Source organism: Besnoitia besnoiti, chromosome III, assembly GCF_002563875.1.
Source record: "Besnoitia besnoiti strain Bb-Ger1 chromosome III, whole genome shotgun sequence".
NCBI lineage: Eukaryota > Apicomplexa > Conoidasida > Eucoccidiorida > Sarcocystidae > Besnoitia > Besnoitia besnoiti.
Genome location: NC_042358.1, coordinates 1,827,343 through 1,845,413, shown reverse-complemented (window position 1 = coordinate 1,845,413; position 18,071 = coordinate 1,827,343). Strand labels below are relative to the sequence as shown.

The window sequence follows — 18,071 nt, the reverse complement described above, 5'->3', positions numbered from 1 at the left end:
CGTCTTCCTTTCTGTCTGTGCAGTGGCGTAATCCGCTCGGCCCTGCCATCTTTGGAAGGGTCACAGAGGAACGTCGCTCTCCTCGAGCCGCCTGCTGATGGTCGATGGAAAGTATTCTGCTTCTTGCCATGCCAGGCGTCGACTCGAGACCCGCCTTTTTTGTCTGCGGCCATTTTCATCCATATTTTCGGCACAAATCTGGTTACCCGCTTACTCTTTTAGGCCCAGCGTATCCGTGCCCATCTGTCCCAAGTTCATTATTCGGAACGTGTCTTTTCAATCTCACGTAGGAATCTTTTTTTCTGCTTTTCAATGCCCCCTTTCCACCACTACATTCAACTTCTTTTCAACCCTTTTTCCTGCTTCCCTCTCTTGCCTCACACTTTTAGTCTCTAAAGACCTTTTTACCGCGCTTGCTCCTTTGCCTTTCGCTAGCAATATCGCTCTCCGCAGTGTCAGCTTGAGTGCTGCTCGGGATGCCATCGCTGAGCCTGAATGTGAAAGCCGTCTCTGCGCTTATCTTCCGGTTGTAAAGGTCAAAATGTTGCAAGCCAACAAGGCTTCAGTCCTGACGGGCTTCCATGTGGGAAGTATGAAGGTGCAGTATATGGAGGTGGAATACCTGATTATGGTTTTGAATAAAATCACCTCTCTCGCGTCGCTTCTCTCTGGGTTTGCTGCTTCCGCATTCTTGCAATCGACAGGTACGTGCGGACGATACATCGTCTCACACTTAGGAGCACAGCCAACAAGAAAATAGGAGCACACACAGTCTGTGTTGTGTCTAATGGGCTTTGCTGAGAGTATTCCGCTTAGTTCCACGCCGAAGGCAGAGCCAGGCGAATGGTGGCGAAGGGTTGAAACAACATTCTGCATATGAATGCTGAATGATTCATATACAAGCATGCGTTGGTATCCATCTGTTGATAGGCGCTAGGCCGAGCAAGGGACCTGTTTGTCTGTCGAGTTGTGTTCACCTCGCTTTGTTAGCTTTCTCAGTAACCAGGCTTCCGTCCACATACCCGGCACTCGTTGAACCTCACCCCCGTTGTCTGTATCGTTTTGCCGAAGTAGAAGTCCGGTCGCATCTCGTCCCTAGTCGTCTGTTTGTGGGTGCATGCGGACATCTGTTTTAGCGCTGCGTATCTCAAATCCAGGGTCTGCGCGCTCTCCGATTTCCAGATTTGGCTTGTCCATCTCCGGTTGCATTTTCGTTCATACGGATCGTCCTTTGCGTACGCCACTTTACTGGGTGTCCTTGAGTACCCCGTCTCTAGCTACTTTGTCAGTCTGCCTCGGTCTTCCCATGTCGTTTCCTTCCTACTTCGAATAATTTTGCGCTTACCAGTTCCGCCTTCTTGGTTGGCCTACTCTGGATTTTTCACCATCTCCCTCGCTGTTTCGGGGGCGTGTGCCGCGCTTATGTTCAGAGATATATGTGGTATAGCTGTCCGCCTCAACTGTTTCCTTTTGTAGGTCTTCAACATGAAGGGTCTTGGCTCAAAGTTGTCTACGTGCTTTGCACGTCCAGCGCTCTGGGATTCATGCTGCTTGTTCTGCTGATCTGCACACTCTGCACCATGTGGGGCCCCGGCCTCGCCCTACGAGGACCTGAGGATTCGTCTCTGACCAAGGCGGTGGATATCATGAACTCTTCAGTTCGATCTACGTTCCGGTAAGGAAACAGCTTTTGTTTCTCGCCTGTAGTACTTGTGTGTAGATGTTCGCGCCCGGCTGATCCAGCCCTGAGTAGCTAATAGGAAGGGCTCATCTATGCACCGCTCTTCTGCATGGCTCGAGGTACAACTGAGTGGGTATTCTGTGGCATCGATTGGTACGAGAACTTCGGACAACAGGTCAAAGTACATACGTTTGGTGGTGGAAGAAGATCAAAAACTACAGGCGACCGTCGAGTGGCCAGGCAGGGGCGGTAGCCCTACTCATCTTCGAATGCTCGACAACCCTCTACTTATTGACGCTTGCCTCGTCTGCCGGCGTCTGCGCAGCTGGAACTCATTAGCCGTGGCCGCCTTCACGTTACTTCAGCCTCCGTATTTCTGGTTGTCTGCATTGCCCTCAGGATATTTAGCGTTGGACTGGCCAGCTACCTGTTTTCGTCTATCCTGTCAATGAGCCTGCTTCAACCAACTCTGTCGTGCTTCGTCTCGATTACCATCATTTCGATAGGTGGCTTGCTTATCTGCCGCGCAGGGTGGCAAGTCGTGGACAACTTGTCGCCAAAGTATGTGACATCTGCGGCCATCCAAGGTGACCCGTTTTCCTTCGCTTCTCGCCTCCCCGGAGACAAAGAGGAGAGCCACAGAGCCGCGGACGCTAGCTTTGGGCCTCCGCCATCCGCGTCGCCCTATATCCACCTCTGTGACGTAGAAACAGGAGTTGCGTACTACCCTCCGCAAACTGTCCTGCTTTCCGTTGACCGCGAGCAGAGATATGATTGGGAAGCCGAGGCGACAGAGGGCCTGCATTGGAGCAGTCTGGCATCTCCCTTTCAAGGTGCACCGCCGCGTCACCCCGCCTCCGTGGGTGGCCGCGGCATGGGGGCGCCAGAGAGGGGAACTGCTGGACCATTTGGCGTTGGATTTTTCGCGGGCAGCGGCGCCAACAGACCTGGACGTGACCAGGCGGCGGGTGAACGGCCGCCGCCCGCCACTGGAGAGTCGCGAGGGCGATGGCCTTCTCCTCGGCCTCCGCACTGCGGCTCAGGGGCTGCGCAGGCGGGTGCAGGACGAGCAGAAACGGGGCGGGCTTCAGCTGGTGGAAACACACCTACTCCTGTGCCTCCTGTCGAGACCGAGTCTCCACGCCAGCCGTCGTCCATCTTCCTCAACGAGAGCCTCATGCTTCACCGTGCAGCCAGCGCTCTGCTGAGCCTCTTCTCCCCTTCGTCAGACGATGCAGCTGAAACTCCAGCTGCGGCAAACCAGTCTGCTTTCCCTGCATCTGCGTCTTTCTCTCCATCGTCGTCGCCTTCGTGTCCGTCCTCCGTCCCCCTCCGCCAGGGCGCGCATGCGCGGCATGGTCAAGTGAAAGATGGCGCCGAGTGCGGAGTTCTCTGCAGACCGGCTTGTTCTGAAAATGGTAAGCGTGCTGCGCATCCAGCTATTTCCAAGAGTTTTGGCAGTCCGTTAGAATGCCAACGTGCATACTGAAGGAAGGTAGCAGCCTCCTTTTGGCTCAGCTCCCTACGTGCCTCCTGCCTTGTGCTGTCGGGCCAAAACAAAGGAGGGGACGGCTCGGGTTAGAGAACTTTTCACGAGAGCGGGACCCACCTGATGCAGTGGATGATATTATGCTGGATGGATGCCGCGTTTTTCTGCATTTTCAGACGACAAGAGGAGCGTCTACATGCAGAGAGAGGTCTTGGAGGCGGAACGAGAAGGCGAGGGAGACGTTAGGGAGAGACAGCGATCGCAAGAGGAGACCTCACACAATCCCGCTGCAGATCTGCGAGTTGCTCGCTTATTGTCGCCTTGCTCAGTTCCCAAAAAAACATGTGAGATCTTGGTGTCTGAGGCCAGAGGAGATCATCGAGGAGATCATGGACGTGACGAGGTGAAGAGGCAGCTAACGAACAAGAAGAGCGAGTGTGGCAATTACCCTACGAGAGGCCAGCCCTTCGACTCCCTAGCTTGTGGCAGGAGGAGCAATAGAGACGATAGTGACGAGTTGGCAATAAGCGTCCACCACCCTGCACAAGACGCTTCCGGCGGTGATCACCCGGCCACAGAGTAAGGGATTGATGCCCGAGGGGCCTGAGAACTCACTGAGGAAGAGGAACCATCAAATAACGCCAGAAAACGGAGGGTGACCGCCCTCCTGGCGTCCATCCAACCTCGTACGCTGATATCGCCAGAGCGGCCGATACGGACAAGATGCAGAGACGACACAGACGGGTGCGAGGAAGGAGAAGCGACTGCAGACGCTTTGGCACGTCCGCTAGCACTGGAACGGAGTTCCCCACCCAGAGAGCGGACTGAACCAGAGGCAGATCCCTGCCTAGTGCAGTAAAATGTAAAGGGCAACGGCACGTGAGGAAGAAGCGGTCGGGGGGACCGTAGATCTAAGTTTGAGCAGAGGATTCCTGCATTGATTCGTACTCCGTTTCCCGGTACTAAAGGTACATGCAGAGCGAGAACGCGGGTTGTCTTGTACTTTCTCATCCGTCTCTTGCACAAAAGTTGTGCGTGGAATCTCATCTGGCTTCTCACTAGCTTTTCAGGTATTTCCTGCGAAGTCTTGTTTCAGTTTGCATGGCCTGTAGACGGTGTTTTTACTTGTCCACGCAGCTTCGCCTGAGTACTGAGTCGCTGTCGACAAAGACTCTCTTTGGTCAGCCAGAAACAGATAAATCGTTTCTTGGAGCGCGACAGGAAGCAAAACACTACTTCACTTCATCTGCAGCTGCGCCAGCAAGCGACCTAGGGGGAGAGCGCATCGAAAACGGCGATGGTGATTCTGCGTGCGAACGACTGCTAAAATCTGGAGTACGCTGCAACTTCAGTGGATGCAGGGTGCTCCACAGGCATCAATAAATTCATATAAACGACAATGAGTGTCGTTCTAGTGGCTCCTATCGTGCAGCTGCAATCCACGATTGTTACGGATTTATGCAGGTGCTCCGGGCGCGAAAAGAGGAAAAGATGGTTTCCGCACAACGCAGATGTTGCATAGATGTGACGTGCGGCCATCACTCGTACCGCTTCTCTCCGTATTTCAATGATTGCTAGAAAGAGGCGTAAAAGACGCTTTCTGGTGCTTGCAGTTCCCTCACTTCCGATTCACTCATCAAGACAACGCATGGGGATGTGCAGTTCGTCTTCAGCTGCACCCAACGTCTCTTGCCACTAACCTGCCATCACACCACGTATTTTGTATTCGACGCAAGCGGAAGACAAAATGTGTCAAGACGGGAACAGGTTGCTATCATGCAGTTGGGAGCACACGAACCAAAGGGAGATCACACCCAAGGCGGCAGCCGTTGTTGCGCTAAGACACGATAAACGCCAGATCCTGCGAACCTCCAAAAACTCAGAAGAAACTGCCGATACACAAGACACAGCCGCGGGTGTTGCCCAAACGACATGCTCAAGCGTCCTCGCAACTTTGTGGGCGACTTTCCAACAACTGTAAAGTAAAGTGCGAATACGCGTTATTATCTCCTGGTAGACACATACACACGGTTGTATGTCGACGATAGAGCGTCCAATTCCTCTTCCGGAATACAGATATCAAAACCGCCCACTGAAGGTAAACAAGCCTGCGCTCGTCTTTCATTTGCAATCTTCAATGTCCTAGGCTACATGGATAATCCGCATCGCATGCTACATACACGAAAGCCCCTGATCGCAAGAAGGAGACACATCGCTCCTATCAAGGTGAGACATGGGAGATCGTTTTTCGGCGTGCCGCGGTGGTAGTAAACAAGGTAGCTGTCCTCAGGATCATCTAGCAATACTGGTCTCGGAAATGATGCAGTTCTACTCTGCGCGAATGACAACAAGGATGCAGCGTCGGAATATGAAGACGCCTGCGTTTGGGAGTCTAGATTTCTAAGACCTTCACTGGGAGGGTTTGGTATCTCTATTCTGCACGGTGTAACTGAAAGACTTCCTTTCCTCCTCCCCTTACCGAGTTGCCTCGTTGCCATCCTCTGCGAGGCACGATGAGCTGCATTATTCGGTACTGATAGACAATCTTGAGATACGGAAGTGGTGCACCTCCGTCTGCATGAGCATCCGCAAGGCAGCCACGTGATCTGAGAAATACAACACTTTACCTTGCCTGATTCGTGAAGTGGTTTGAACCTAGCCATGAACGCAACAGCCTATCGGAAGCGGACCCCTTTTCTAAACGCCACACGTTTTCCCGTGAATCTCCAAAGACGGGTCACTCAGCTTTCAAAATACCGCATAACCCTTAAAACAATACTGTGGTTGACCGCAGTGAGAGCTCCTGGCCATATCCATGGAGATGAGGCAGGAAAAGCTGTGCGGATGGTTACGGAAGACAGAGCCTAGACTCAGCCCTGCACATGCTCTCTACCCCCTCAGCTCTGAAGAGCAACACCGCGTATACGTGCCGGTCTGCTACACGGAAATTCCAGGTCAGATCGGCACCTCGAGTGTGAACCGCAGCGCGGCGAACGGAAGATGTCGTCAGACGGCACTGGCGATCTCTTCAAGCTAAAGAAGAAAAGATGAGAAGGAAAACGGACACCACGGCCAGACGGGCCTGGCAGGGAAGACAAGAAGCGAAGAACGAGTAATCAACAACGACTGAGACCTTCGCTCGGGGATTCGGCTGGAGAGAGGCGAACGTCTGGAGCACCTGATTTCCTCGCTACCGCGTCTTTTCAAAGACCCCTCTTCAGCTGCGTCCCTCCACGCTACTCGTTGCCAATCCCTATCGTAACTTTAACTCTTGCACGTACCGCTTCATCGTGTTCTGCGGACTAACGACACATGGCCTCCGGCGAACAAAACGCCGACTCGTTCTCACTCCGCCTCACAGCGACGGCCTCAACGCCTATGACCCACTACACAACTCGCACTTACGTCGGCACAAAATAAGCATTGCTTTGCTTCGTCACACGCCTCTCTCTCCTCGGTATCCGTCGAGGACCTCGATATTGTGCAGGACGGTCACCACGAAAAGTGATACTGCAGATTCTGGCAGCCCAGTCAGGGAAGGCTACACCAAGTGAGAGGCCACTAGAAGAAACAAAACCAGCGCGCATGACGACAGCGTACAAAATACCGGGACAAAGCACGCATACTTGCCAACGAAAAGCAGATTTCTTTCTCGGCGGAGAGGACGCACACCACCTTAAGGCCGTGCGGCAGTTCAAACCCTCGATACTTGCCAAGACTGCTTGCCTTCGCAGTACACCGCGGCGAACAGAGGGGGTCGGAATCCAGCGTGACAGAGGAGGCGCACCGCATACAGAGAGAGACAACAGCGGCGACTCAGACGAGAGAAAAGGAATCCCAGACGCATCCACGAACGCACGCCCAGGGGGGCTGCCACCCAGACGACGGAGGACGGCAAGGGAGTAGGACGCAAATCATCCTGCGAGGCCGTGGAAAGAGCACGGTCGTGTTTGCGACCATGCGCCTTGGCCCCGGGGGTCCCCTGCGGATGCTTCCCCGCCACCTCGAAGGTGCCCATCAGCCCGGTGACACGTGCGGGACTCTCCCGTCCCTCTCCTCCGCTCCTCAGTGTTTGCGAAATCCGCGAGGGCAATCAGCACTTCCGCGATAAAACCGCTGACGAGGGGCGCTGGTAGAGTCTGAGCTCATCGCGCGCGGCACGGGTGACAGCAGCGTGTCGCATACGGTCTTTTCACTATGCGTATATAATATCAGTCTTCTTCCTGAATGCCTGGGCACGACGAGCAAGTAGGCCCGAGCTCCCCGACACTCACACGCCCGCAGCGACAAGGGATCGACAGCGCGCTGCGCCAGCTCGCCTGATCTGTTGCAGGCTCCCTCGCGCTTCGACGAACGCACTACAGCCGTCTCTTTACTCCTCCGTCCTCCGTTGCTCGCTCAGGCGACGGCTGCGGCCGAGACACATTCGTACAATAGAAAACGCGCACAGAAACGGCGGTCTGCCTGCAATCCGCCGCGCGGCGGGGCTGCTTTGACTGGGGACTGCTGCGTATCTGTGAAGCTGCTGGTGAGACAAAACACGGAGAAGGGAAACGCATAGAGTGATGCCTGCGCATACATCGCAAAGACCTTTCGTCTGGTCTCTTGTTTCCCCGCTTTCTCTCCGTCGCTCTCCACACAGTGGAAGTGAGGTGAGGAGAGAAGGTGACCGCGGTTGTCGCTCCTACTGGCTTGGAAAGAAGTGAGATACATATCCTGGGCGGAACTCTCGCCAAGGACAAGGCGAGGTATCCGTTCTCTGCAACTGCAGGGATACCAACGACACGCCAGCGCGCACCTGATACGCAAGCGAGCTAGCATGGTATTCGATCGAAAAAGACAAGGAAAAGTCTGCAGTCCCTGATGAAGAAATGGAACAGCGCGCAAAGCTACTCCGGTCACACTCACTCTTCTGCCCTTTGAAGAAAGGAGACAGAGACGAAGTCCAGATCGAAGATAACAGAGCAGCACGGACAGGGGCTACACACATACGCATGATTGCACCAGCACGGATATCCGAGCGTGATGTGAAGTAAACACCAGTGTATACATAAGAGAGGCACCGAAGACGGCGACCAGCGCATACGCTTACCTAGGTAAACGAGGAGTGCACTTAAAAATTTAACATGCACGACTCAATCCACTCAGATACACAGGTGTGTGTTCGAAAGCACAGGCACCTCATTTGGTAGAAAACACAGAAAATAAAAAGAGACAAACAATCTTGCTACGCTGCAGAATACCACTGCTACTGCTGGCACAGCAGAGAAACACTCCTCCGCCGGCGCTCAGTTTGTCGACCTCCGTTTGACTCGTCCTCCACTGCTGCAAAGGTCTTCCGTCACTACTCCCTACCGCAGACCTTTTCCTCGAAACAACACAAGCGCTGTGGATAAATGCGAGATCCTAATGAAACACTACGCCTCGAAGTCACGGAAAACAAGGCGTACGTCGGAAATGACAGAGGCGCCGCAGACGTAAGGAGAAAGAACAAGAGAACTCCACTGTCCACGGCCAAACAAAGACAAACATTACGCAAAAGCTGCGTAGGAGAAAAAGAAAACAACTTCCCCAATCATTCTGGAAAGGAAACACTGATCAGAAGCTCGAGTGGGAACTCCTGCCCTCACTTTCGTTCTAAACCCTCGATGTGGCATAGCACACAGCGCCAGAGACAAATGCACATGACGCTTCTTGGTGCACATCTACCAATAAAAGCAGAGGGTCCCAAAAAGGAGGGGATGACACACAGTTCCCTTCTCGCCTTCCCAACATGTAGCCACGTTCAACTAGCCGAATAGATATGCGTCTGAGGCCTTCCAACGCTCTAAGTTCTCAGTGTCGCCGTTTCCAACCCTCCTCCTTCTTTCCACGTAATTCTCCTTCTTGTTTTCCCTCCGGTGCGCACTCCCCGTGCCAGTCGAACTGGGCGAGGGAACATCTCTCTCCATCTCCAACCGCGTGCTCGTCTCTTGCTCCACGTCCCTGCAGTATGTCTGTCCTACCCTGTCTGGCTGCCTCTTGCCTCGTGTAGGCTGAAGCGGGCGCCAATGCAGAAGGGAGAACTCTTCTTCCTTCCCCAGCGTACCTGTTGTGCCTGCTGCCTCCGCCGCCCGACCATCGCTGCGGGCCTACCTCGCTCCGTGCCAGACGCCCGTTCCGCATCGCGGCCTGCGCTCAGAATTTCTCATCCATAAGCCCAGCGAGAGCGGGATCCTCCTCCAAGTCGCCATCGTCCAGCAGTCCATTTGTTCCCCAGTCCAGCGCGCCGACGCGGAGCGCCTCGGCGGCCGTTTTCGCTCGATTCAGAGACGCGTCGAGGATCCTCTGCCTCAAGGCTTGCCGCGACAAACCAGATGAGGACGCAGAGGGCGGCGGAGGAAGGTGCGCCTCGTGTGTGAGGTCGGCGAGCGAGGGCGGAGGGCCGCCGCCCGGGACCGACAGCTGTCCACCACCCCCCATAGGAGGCGGCGGAACTGACTGCTGCGGAAAGGGGAAAGGCGCGTGCCCAGGGACAGTTGACGCGGACCCCCGCGAACAACCGGACGAAGCAGGGATGAACGAAATCGAAGCCGAATAGTCGGGCGCAGACCCCCCTGGGTGCGTGTCCCGTCTCGTCTGGTCCACTGGACCGAGAGGCCCGCGGAAATCGTACGCCTCTGGAGCCCGGTCGCCTGCCGCCATGGCCGCGGTCTGGAGAACACGCACAACCGCAATCCGGAAGCAGTGACAAGATCTGGAGCAGCGGTGAAAAGAAAGAGGCACGCTACGAGACCGAAGATGGCAGGACCAGGCACCGGTACACAGCAAGCGAAGTGAACGGGGGCTCGCATTTCGCCGCAGATTCCCAAACTCTTCAGAACCGAGAGGTGACAACCAGGCAAGTACAAGAAACCGGCAGTCAAGGTTTGTTCTCTGCGCACACGCTGAAGGCGAAACTTGACTAAAGCAAGACCTATCTATTCGGAGCCGGCCGTTCTCCTTCGTCCCCTGTCTGTCGCCTCTCCTGGTACCTACGGTTTCTTATCTGCCTTGAACCCCCCCTTTGCACAGAAAAAGACGCAGCCACGTGAACCAGACCTCATCGCGACGAAAGGCCTCGCAAAAATTTAGTCTGCGGCAGTGTTGTTGACAATGAGCTGGAGAAGATCCCGCCCCTTCCTCTGCTCCCCAAAATGTTGTCACAGAGCTGCTTGACAGCTCGCCGTTTTCCATCTCTACATGCATCAGTGATCTGGAGCCCCGGTTCCTCCTGGGATCTCAACACGTGGTGCCCATGATTTTCACCGCCTTCCACCCTTTGCAGGTAGGAGGGACGCAGCCGCCCGGGGTGGCGACCGTAACACAGTGTGAAACACGGGACAAATAGGAATAAGTCCACACCACGAACCCTCACGGCTACCATCGCTGCCCTGTTCATTCTGTTTCACTACAGGAAACCGACAAGCGACACACCTCTCGCTGCTCCCCCGGGGAAATCAAGGGAAAACGTAGAAAAAGAGGCACTACACGAATCTCTCCAAAGATGCAGAGTGACTAGGAGACGGAAAACAGGATACACAGATGCAAGTCCTGAACTCGAGCACGGGGCACACCTCGTCTTTTATCGGTGTGCTCTCAATCTAAATTCATCTTATAACTTTGACCTCGTCCACCATATCGGCTTCGAACCTCCTCTTCACAAACTCCAACTCAAGCCACGTCTACACGCGCGTGTTTCCATCGCACTGGAGCCGTTCCGCACCATGTCCAAGAAGCAATCACGTGGTTTTATATAGGCACGCGACGATCTAAATAGAAGGGGACCGACACATGCTGAGCCATAGATACCCGAAGCTCACGCACTGCTTCAGAAACCTGCCACAAGTATGGTGGGGAGAGCAGCTGACGTCTCAGGTCTCCCGCTACTGCGTTTCGGCCGGGGGCGATGGCCTCTCTTACCCGTTGCATTTCCTGAAGCTTCCGAAGGGCAATCTGCGCGCTTTCGTCTCCGCCGACCTTGCTGACCACTGCGTTGACGCCCTCCATCACGGCGCCAATCACGTGAGCGGAGAGTCTTTCTTCCTCGAGTTTCCTCTGTTGCTCCATCGCCTCCGGAGGATAGACCATTTCGAGGAGCGCGCCGACCGCAGAGTCGCACTGGATGATGCCACAAATGGTGATGAGGGCGGTGTGGACTCCTTGCGGCATCCCGAAGATCGTCACCAATCTCTCGGTGGTGAAGAGGCCTTTCTTTGAAATCTCGACGCGCGTCATCGTCGCGTCTCGAATTTCTCGAATTCTCTGCCCGCCGTGTCCCACAATCGCGGCGCAGCAGGCCTGCGGGACAATTATTTTTCCGTACATTTGGTCGTAGGACAAGTTGGGGTGGACTTCCTTGCACTTTTCAATGACGGCGATGGTCGCGAGGTTCAACGCGTCGCCCGCGCCGGACATCATGAGGATGCGCTCGCCTGGGCACCCAGGGAAGATGTTGTCTGGGTCGGCGAACTTCATGACACACTTTGTTTCGTCGGAGAGCTTCTGAATCGCTTGGCTGTTTTCGCCAATCAGCGCGTTCGCGAGCCCGTTGTCGATCAGGAGCTTCAGGAAGCACGGCCCGGCGCCGAAGGAGACCTCCCGCGCGTCGACTAGCGGCGGCTTGCTGCACGCGTCTTCGTCCATGCCATCGCGTTGAATGACGGCTTCGACCCAGTCGGGCATTTCCGCCTTGCGCCCGGTCCCGTAGCACTGGTGAATGTGCTGCGAGTGGTTGGAGTCCGCATGCATGAAGGGCAACATGGCTTTGGTCGCCTTCACGACCGACTCGAAGCTGCCTGTCACCGTGATGACGCGCTCCAGTCGATCCACGACAGGGACGTTATCGCGCGTGTTGATCTGAATGCGCGTATTGCTCACCGTCCGCAGCTGCTTCACCCTGTGACCGCCGGTTCCAATGATGAGCGACGCCGCGCTGTTTGACGCACACATGCGCCACGCGACTTGGGAGGCCTGACCAGCCATGATGCATGCGGCGTACACCTTCTCGAGGACAGCCATCGTCGCTTTGTCCACGTCTTGCGGCTCGCCGGACAAAATGAGGATGCGCTCGAGGATGCCCGGGCTCTCGGGATCCATGATCCTGGCAGCCACCTTGAACGTCGCCTCAATGAGACGCAGGGGACACGAGTGATTGGGCTCCTGCGTCGTCGTCCCCAGGAGCAGCGTTGTGACGAGATCCGAAATCACGATTTTTGTGTACGCTGGTCCGTGCATCTGAGGGCAGTGCGTGTCCAGAATGCCGCGCAAATTTGTGATCTTCACGAGCTCGTCCTGCACATCGACACCCTGAAGCGCCCGCTGAAACTGGAGGCCCGGAACCATGCCAGTTGGCATAGAAGGCTCGGGAATGACGACGCGCGGGATTGTCGGAAGTGGCGAAGGCGGGCGCCGCTTCCGCTTCCTTTCCTGCGAGTACTCGACGTACTGAATGTTCATGTAGTCTCGCAAGTCACGGAAACCCTGGAGAGCCTCCGCCAGGCACTTGGCCGCCGCCTGCACATCCTGGACGGGTCCGTTGAGGGTCACTAGCCGTTCGCGGCCGTTGGCCTTCTTCATGTTTTTGCGGGAGGAAATCTTCACTTTTGCCTTTCCCAGCTTCTTCAGGTCCTCGATGGCGACCTTCTTGTTCTTCGCAGCGTCAACGATGCGCACAGTCGACACGGCCGCGTGCGGCACGAGAAAGGTCAGCTCCGCGACGCGCTTCTGCTCGCAGAGTTCTGCAGTCTTGTCAATCCAGCCCTGGAGCGCAGCGACGCAGGGGCCGACTTCAGCCCCATAGATGAGGAGAAACCGTCTCTCCGTCTGCGGGTAGAGGTCAGCGACAGACGAGAGCTTCAGTTTGCAGCCGTGTGCCTTGGCGAGATTCAACACTCCGCGGTTGTCGATGCCCAGCACGACGGGCGGGTCTCGCCGTCGCGGAAGCACCTTCAGGAAGCAGGGCCCCTGGAGGTCAGCTGGAAAGGGATCGTTCTCGGTGTTTCTGGTCGGGTCGGAGGTATTCTTCGGTCGCCGCAGGGGAGAGGGCGACGAAGGCCGGCTCCGGCTTCTCGAGCTTCCATCGTCGGACGAAGGCGAGCGAGAACGGCGGTGCTTCTTGCTGTGGTGCCGGTGTTTGCGGTCTCTCTTGTGCCGGCTTGAGTGCCTGTGGCGACGCCCACTCGACTTCTTGTCAGACCTTTCCGCGGACTTCTCTGACCCCTCTGAACGGTGAGTTGCCACCGAGGCGTTCGACGCGGAGTGGCGGCGATCCGACGACTCCTTGCTTTCGGCCGTCGACCGATCCGCCCTTCCCTTGCTACGCGGATGCTCTCCTTTTCTCTTGCCCTCCTCCACGGGCTTTCTCTTATCTTTCCGGTGGTGGCGACGACGAGAGGACTGACCCCGAGTTCGCGAACGACTCCTCGAGGTATCGTCATCGCTGTCGTTGTCGCTCTCGTCGCGAGAGCGGCTCCGCTTGCTCTCCTTCTTGCGCTTCTTCTTGTCGTCGCTGCGCTCCTTCTCGTCGTCCCTCTCGCGGCTGCCGTCTCGGCCGCCGTTTCCGCCACGACGGTCACCGCCGTCGCCACTTCCTTTGCCGCGGCTCCAGTGGTCGCCCCTGTCTCCGTTCCGCTCTCCTTTCTTTTCGTCTCCGTCTTCCCGCTCTCTCTTCTTGTCGCCTTTCCGCTCCTTGCTCTCTCGTGACCCCTTGGACTCCGGCACTTTGCTGCTGTCCGCCGTTTTGCACTCCACAGCCGCCGACAGGGCGGACTGCCGCAGGACCGCCGCGGATCCAGCCAAGAGTGAAGACAATGAGCATGCACTCCTCTCCGCGTCGAGCGCTGCGTCGACGCCCGCAGCCACAGGCACGACGGCGTGCTGAGGCTCGCTGGAAGACCCTCGAGAGGCGCAGGAACGGCCTGCGACGTCGGGCGATGCGTAGACAGGCCAAGGCCTCGGAGCAGAGGCCAAAGGAGAGGAATGCGGACAGGGCGAGCACGCAGGGCACGAAGAGGGGGAGAGCGAGCACGAGCCAACGGCGGGGCTGCTGCAAGCAAGTGAATCGTCTGCGGGCTTGCAAGAAAGCGGAGAAAAGGCGCGCCGGACACAGATTCTCTGGTGGACTCTCTCTTCCCTCCGCACATGCGAGCCCGAAGAGGGCGTGACTTTAGGGCAACACGAGGCAGCTTCCGCGGCGGTCTCCGCGCGGGGGCTGGCTCCGTTCCGCAGACCGAGAAAGGATTGAGCAGAGACGGTAGTCTCCGGCGATAGCGAAAGGAGTGAAAGGCGGGGGGCGGAGACAGATGAGGAGGAATACTGCGAAGACAAGAGACAATCAAAACGGCGGTACTGCCGCGCTCTGGAGTGAGGAAAAACACTGCGAGGGAGATTGACCTGCGACAGGCGGATCGCGTCGCCACAGGGTCTAGAAGGGAGAAGCATGTCAGCCGTCGCCATGGTGAAGCATGCAACTCAACATGCGTCAGAGAAAGACGGGAGAACTGACACAGGCGAATGGAGGTGGAAGGCACACAGCCCCTTCGCTTGAAGACCCACGACGGCGAGACGCGGCTTCGCGCACAAGAACTGGAGAAGAACGAAGCACCGGCTGAAGACTGGAATATCGAGATCTAGCAGACCGTGGTGACACTAGCGAAAGGACGCCACCCAAACTTTGAAGACTGAGATAATACCTCCGTGATACAAATGTGAACTAGACACATACACGCGCCGTTGCAGCTCAGCATGGAAAGGGCCCTGGGCGAGAACGTCTCCCACGCTGTCGACAGCAATGTGTCACCAGAACAGGGATGAGAACGAGTCGAGAATTTTCGGACAACTTGTAAACATATCCAGTCAACCGCAGTAAAACAGAGAAAAAAAGCAAGGGCGCTTGGCTCCATGGAAATTGGCGTTTCACGTGGAGAGTGAACAAGTGAAAGCGGCTGTGTTGTTGAACACAGGCGGCAATAATCCACGCGCAGGAGTCTAAACAGACGATATTGACAGAGTTGAAACGGTTCAAAGCAGGACTGATGACGTTAATGGCGATTTGAAACAGGTCTCAAACCCGCTTTGGCTTTCTGGGGCCGCTTGAGTTCTCCGGGGGAGCATGCGCAGCTGGGACTGTGTTTCCCGAATCAGACAGGGTGCCGAGGCGACGCATCGAAGTGGGGATTGTTGTAAGCCCTGTGATCTGATGTTAAACAACGGTTCGCTCTGCCATCCGAATTCTGCGTGTACATTTTTTTCGTTCACTACTGCAGAGAGCGCCGGGACAATGTTTACTTCGACCTGTGCGATTCCCACGAAAGTGTGTGTTGACGCTGTCAGCAACATCGCGCAAACTACTGTACGAGACGGAGACTGCCAACTGTGAGACAAACTACTGACAACTTTTCTGTTTGAGTGTTCTGTAGATTTCCAGGCAGTTGTTGTGGCGTTGGTTTCTCTCGAGACTGCGGCCATCAACAGGGTGAGAGAAGTTTGCCTTATGCTGCACTTGGCGCGGGATCGGGCCCCAGGGTCTCTCGTCAGGGCCGCCAGCCAGAGCGGCTTGTCGATTCTGCCCGAAAAACTGGCGAGTACCCTGATACGCTAGTGACGGATCAGCGAAAGGCAGGGGAACAACGTAGAACTGGGGATGAATCGCACAGGGTCACACTGAGCGTCCGTGTATCTCGCCGAGTACGCGGCTTGGGGGGTGTCGTCGTTCCTCCGGCGCCCGCTACAACTACCATCATTTTCATCAACAGCCTGTCGTGGAGAGGAAATATAACCATTCTCTTCTCTTCCACCTTCATGGGACAAAGATACCCTACCCTATACCTTGAACACGTCAAATATTTGGAGTGAAGACAGCCACCAGCGCCAGCCCAGAGGCAGCAGGCGAACGGCCAGGGAGCTAGCTGTAGGAGTATCGTGGCAGCCACTGTGGCAGTCGCCTCTTTGATGCTAGTATGCACGGAATACACGGATCGGATTCTTGTTGGCGGGGCATCTGGCTAGTAACTGGATAAACACTGAAGAGGCAGGGCCCTCCCTGCGGCCGCAAAGTAGTACACTAGCGAACGAACGACGTCCGAACAAGATTTCAATATAGTATGGTGCACGCAAGCAACGGTAGTGTTCACCACGATAGAACGGAGAAAACGACGGTCTCTACGGCCCTAACCGTTCTTCGTCCACGACTTGCGATGCCCAGGAGGTGCATTTTCACTCCCCCTCGTTCGCGTCTACCGTACCGGTAGCTACGAACAGTTTTCGCTTGAGCGTAAGTATTCTATTTTCTTGGTGGCGTTTCGCGTAGACCGTCCGGCAAAACTGTCCGCTAATGCAACTTGAACCCCAACCCACGTAGACTTTTGCTGTCCGGTCAGCAAGCAAATCTTGTGACGTCTTGGGCTCGATTGCCACCACATTTTGTGCTGAGAGCTTATTCATCTGTAGGCCGTCATCAACCAAACATGAGTTCTGTTCTCACTTCAGACCTTGCGACGGAGGCTCCTTTCCACCGCCTTGATGTGAACAGTAGCACCCGTATCCAAGCACTTCTCAGAGGCTTACTCCACCAAATGCATGGGTGAGAAACTTCGTACTCTTTGTCCCAATCGTGCCACGATTGAGGCTGCAGTTCAACGGCATCATCGCCATCTAACGGCCCGCGTGAAGGGGCCTCAAAAATTAAGCTCCGGCTGACTCGTGCTGCAGCGGTGTCTACATAAACGAACAGATGGCATGGCCGATCTGGCGCACAGGGTGGTATTTCGCCGGTTGTACGAACATTGGCAGCTGATCGTCCAGTATCCAGTCTGCGGTTGCACGCTCTCAGTGTGATTCAGGGGCAAAGCGGCCGTTCACACTGTGGATTCGAGGGGCGCCGTGAGACTCGTGCATTCTTTTCCTCACACACTTGAATTTTCCTCACGGGGTGCTAAGCTCAGATTGTCAAGTTGCTGGCTTCCGAGGTGCTTGCCTGTGGACACGGCCTGTCTCTCACATGTAGACTCCAGCTGAGGGACTCCCTGGTTTCGCGGGAATTCCTCTCTAAACCTCCAGACGCGAAGGACCCGAAGCGGTCTAGCGCTTGCGAGTGGACACGACGCACACGGAGAGAGGCAACAGGAAAACCTAGAGGAGTCCACTCGAACTGTTTAGGGTTCGGGTGCCGCCTTCCGTGTGCAAGCGGTGCCCCACAGCGAGTTTTGGAAAATCAAGCCCCGAGCATCTGCCTGTAGAACAGGCATACGGTGAAGAAAACGACTAAAGCGTCTGTTTTTTGCTAGCTTCCAGAAGCACTCCAGGACGAATGCATTGTCGTACAACAGGAAAAACGGCAAACGAGTGCAGCGTCTTGCGGCCAGCGGTAACCTTCGACTGTGGCGCTGAGATTAGAGGCCAGCCAATCCCGTCCCAGAGGCTCCCTTCGCCAGTATCGTCGAGCACTTACAAAATTCTGCCCGAGGCGTTTTAGGACCTCAACCACAACAACTTGACTGAATATCTAACAATGTGGTGGAGAGTTTGCTCCCCCCGTCATGCTGTGGTGACTCAAGCAACCCTGCGTTAAGAAATATAGTTGCAGTCTTCGTAGACCAACCTTCGCCTGTGTACTCCGCCTAGGGATGGAAGATGCGGGGGGGTCACCCCGGACGTTTCTTCCTTCCTTTCCTTAGCGTGTGGCCTCATGAGGCCACACATAACGCCATCGTTCCGAACGAGGCGAACGAGGTAATTTCCTGCTGCGCTACTGAACCTGGCGCGGAGTGTTATATCCGTCTTTTTTTTCGTATTTCCAATGAGACATCAGCCGCTCTCATCGTTGAGAGCCATTTCCGCCGTTGATAACGTCACTACGAACGTGTCTCCCATACAGGAAGTATC

At 55.7% G+C, this 18,071-nt stretch overlaps 2 protein-coding genes across 2 annotated transcripts; one reads left to right on the top strand and one right to left on the bottom strand.

The window, feature by feature from the left end:
• Positions 1-541: 541 nt before the first annotated feature.
• Positions 542-3,753, top strand: BESB_045780 (uncharacterized protein; the record flags this gene model as incomplete). Its single annotated transcript, XM_029363029.1, has 4 exons — positions 542-704; positions 1,477-1,675; positions 2,081-3,099; positions 3,347-3,753. The coding sequence occupies 4 exons, from the start codon at positions 542-544 to the stop codon at positions 3,751-3,753; spliced, it is 1,788 nt and encodes a 595-aa protein (XP_029220395.1).
• A 5,594-nt stretch (positions 3,754-9,347) lies between these two features.
• On the bottom strand, positions 9,348-14,645 carry BESB_045770 (uncharacterized protein; the record flags this gene model as incomplete). Its single annotated transcript, XM_029363028.1, has 2 exons — positions 9,348-9,863; positions 11,112-14,645. 2 exons carry the CDS (start codon positions 14,643-14,645, stop codon positions 9,348-9,350), a joined length of 4,050 nt encoding a protein of 1,349 aa, XP_029220394.1.
• Positions 14,646-18,071: the final 3,426 nt, after the last annotated feature.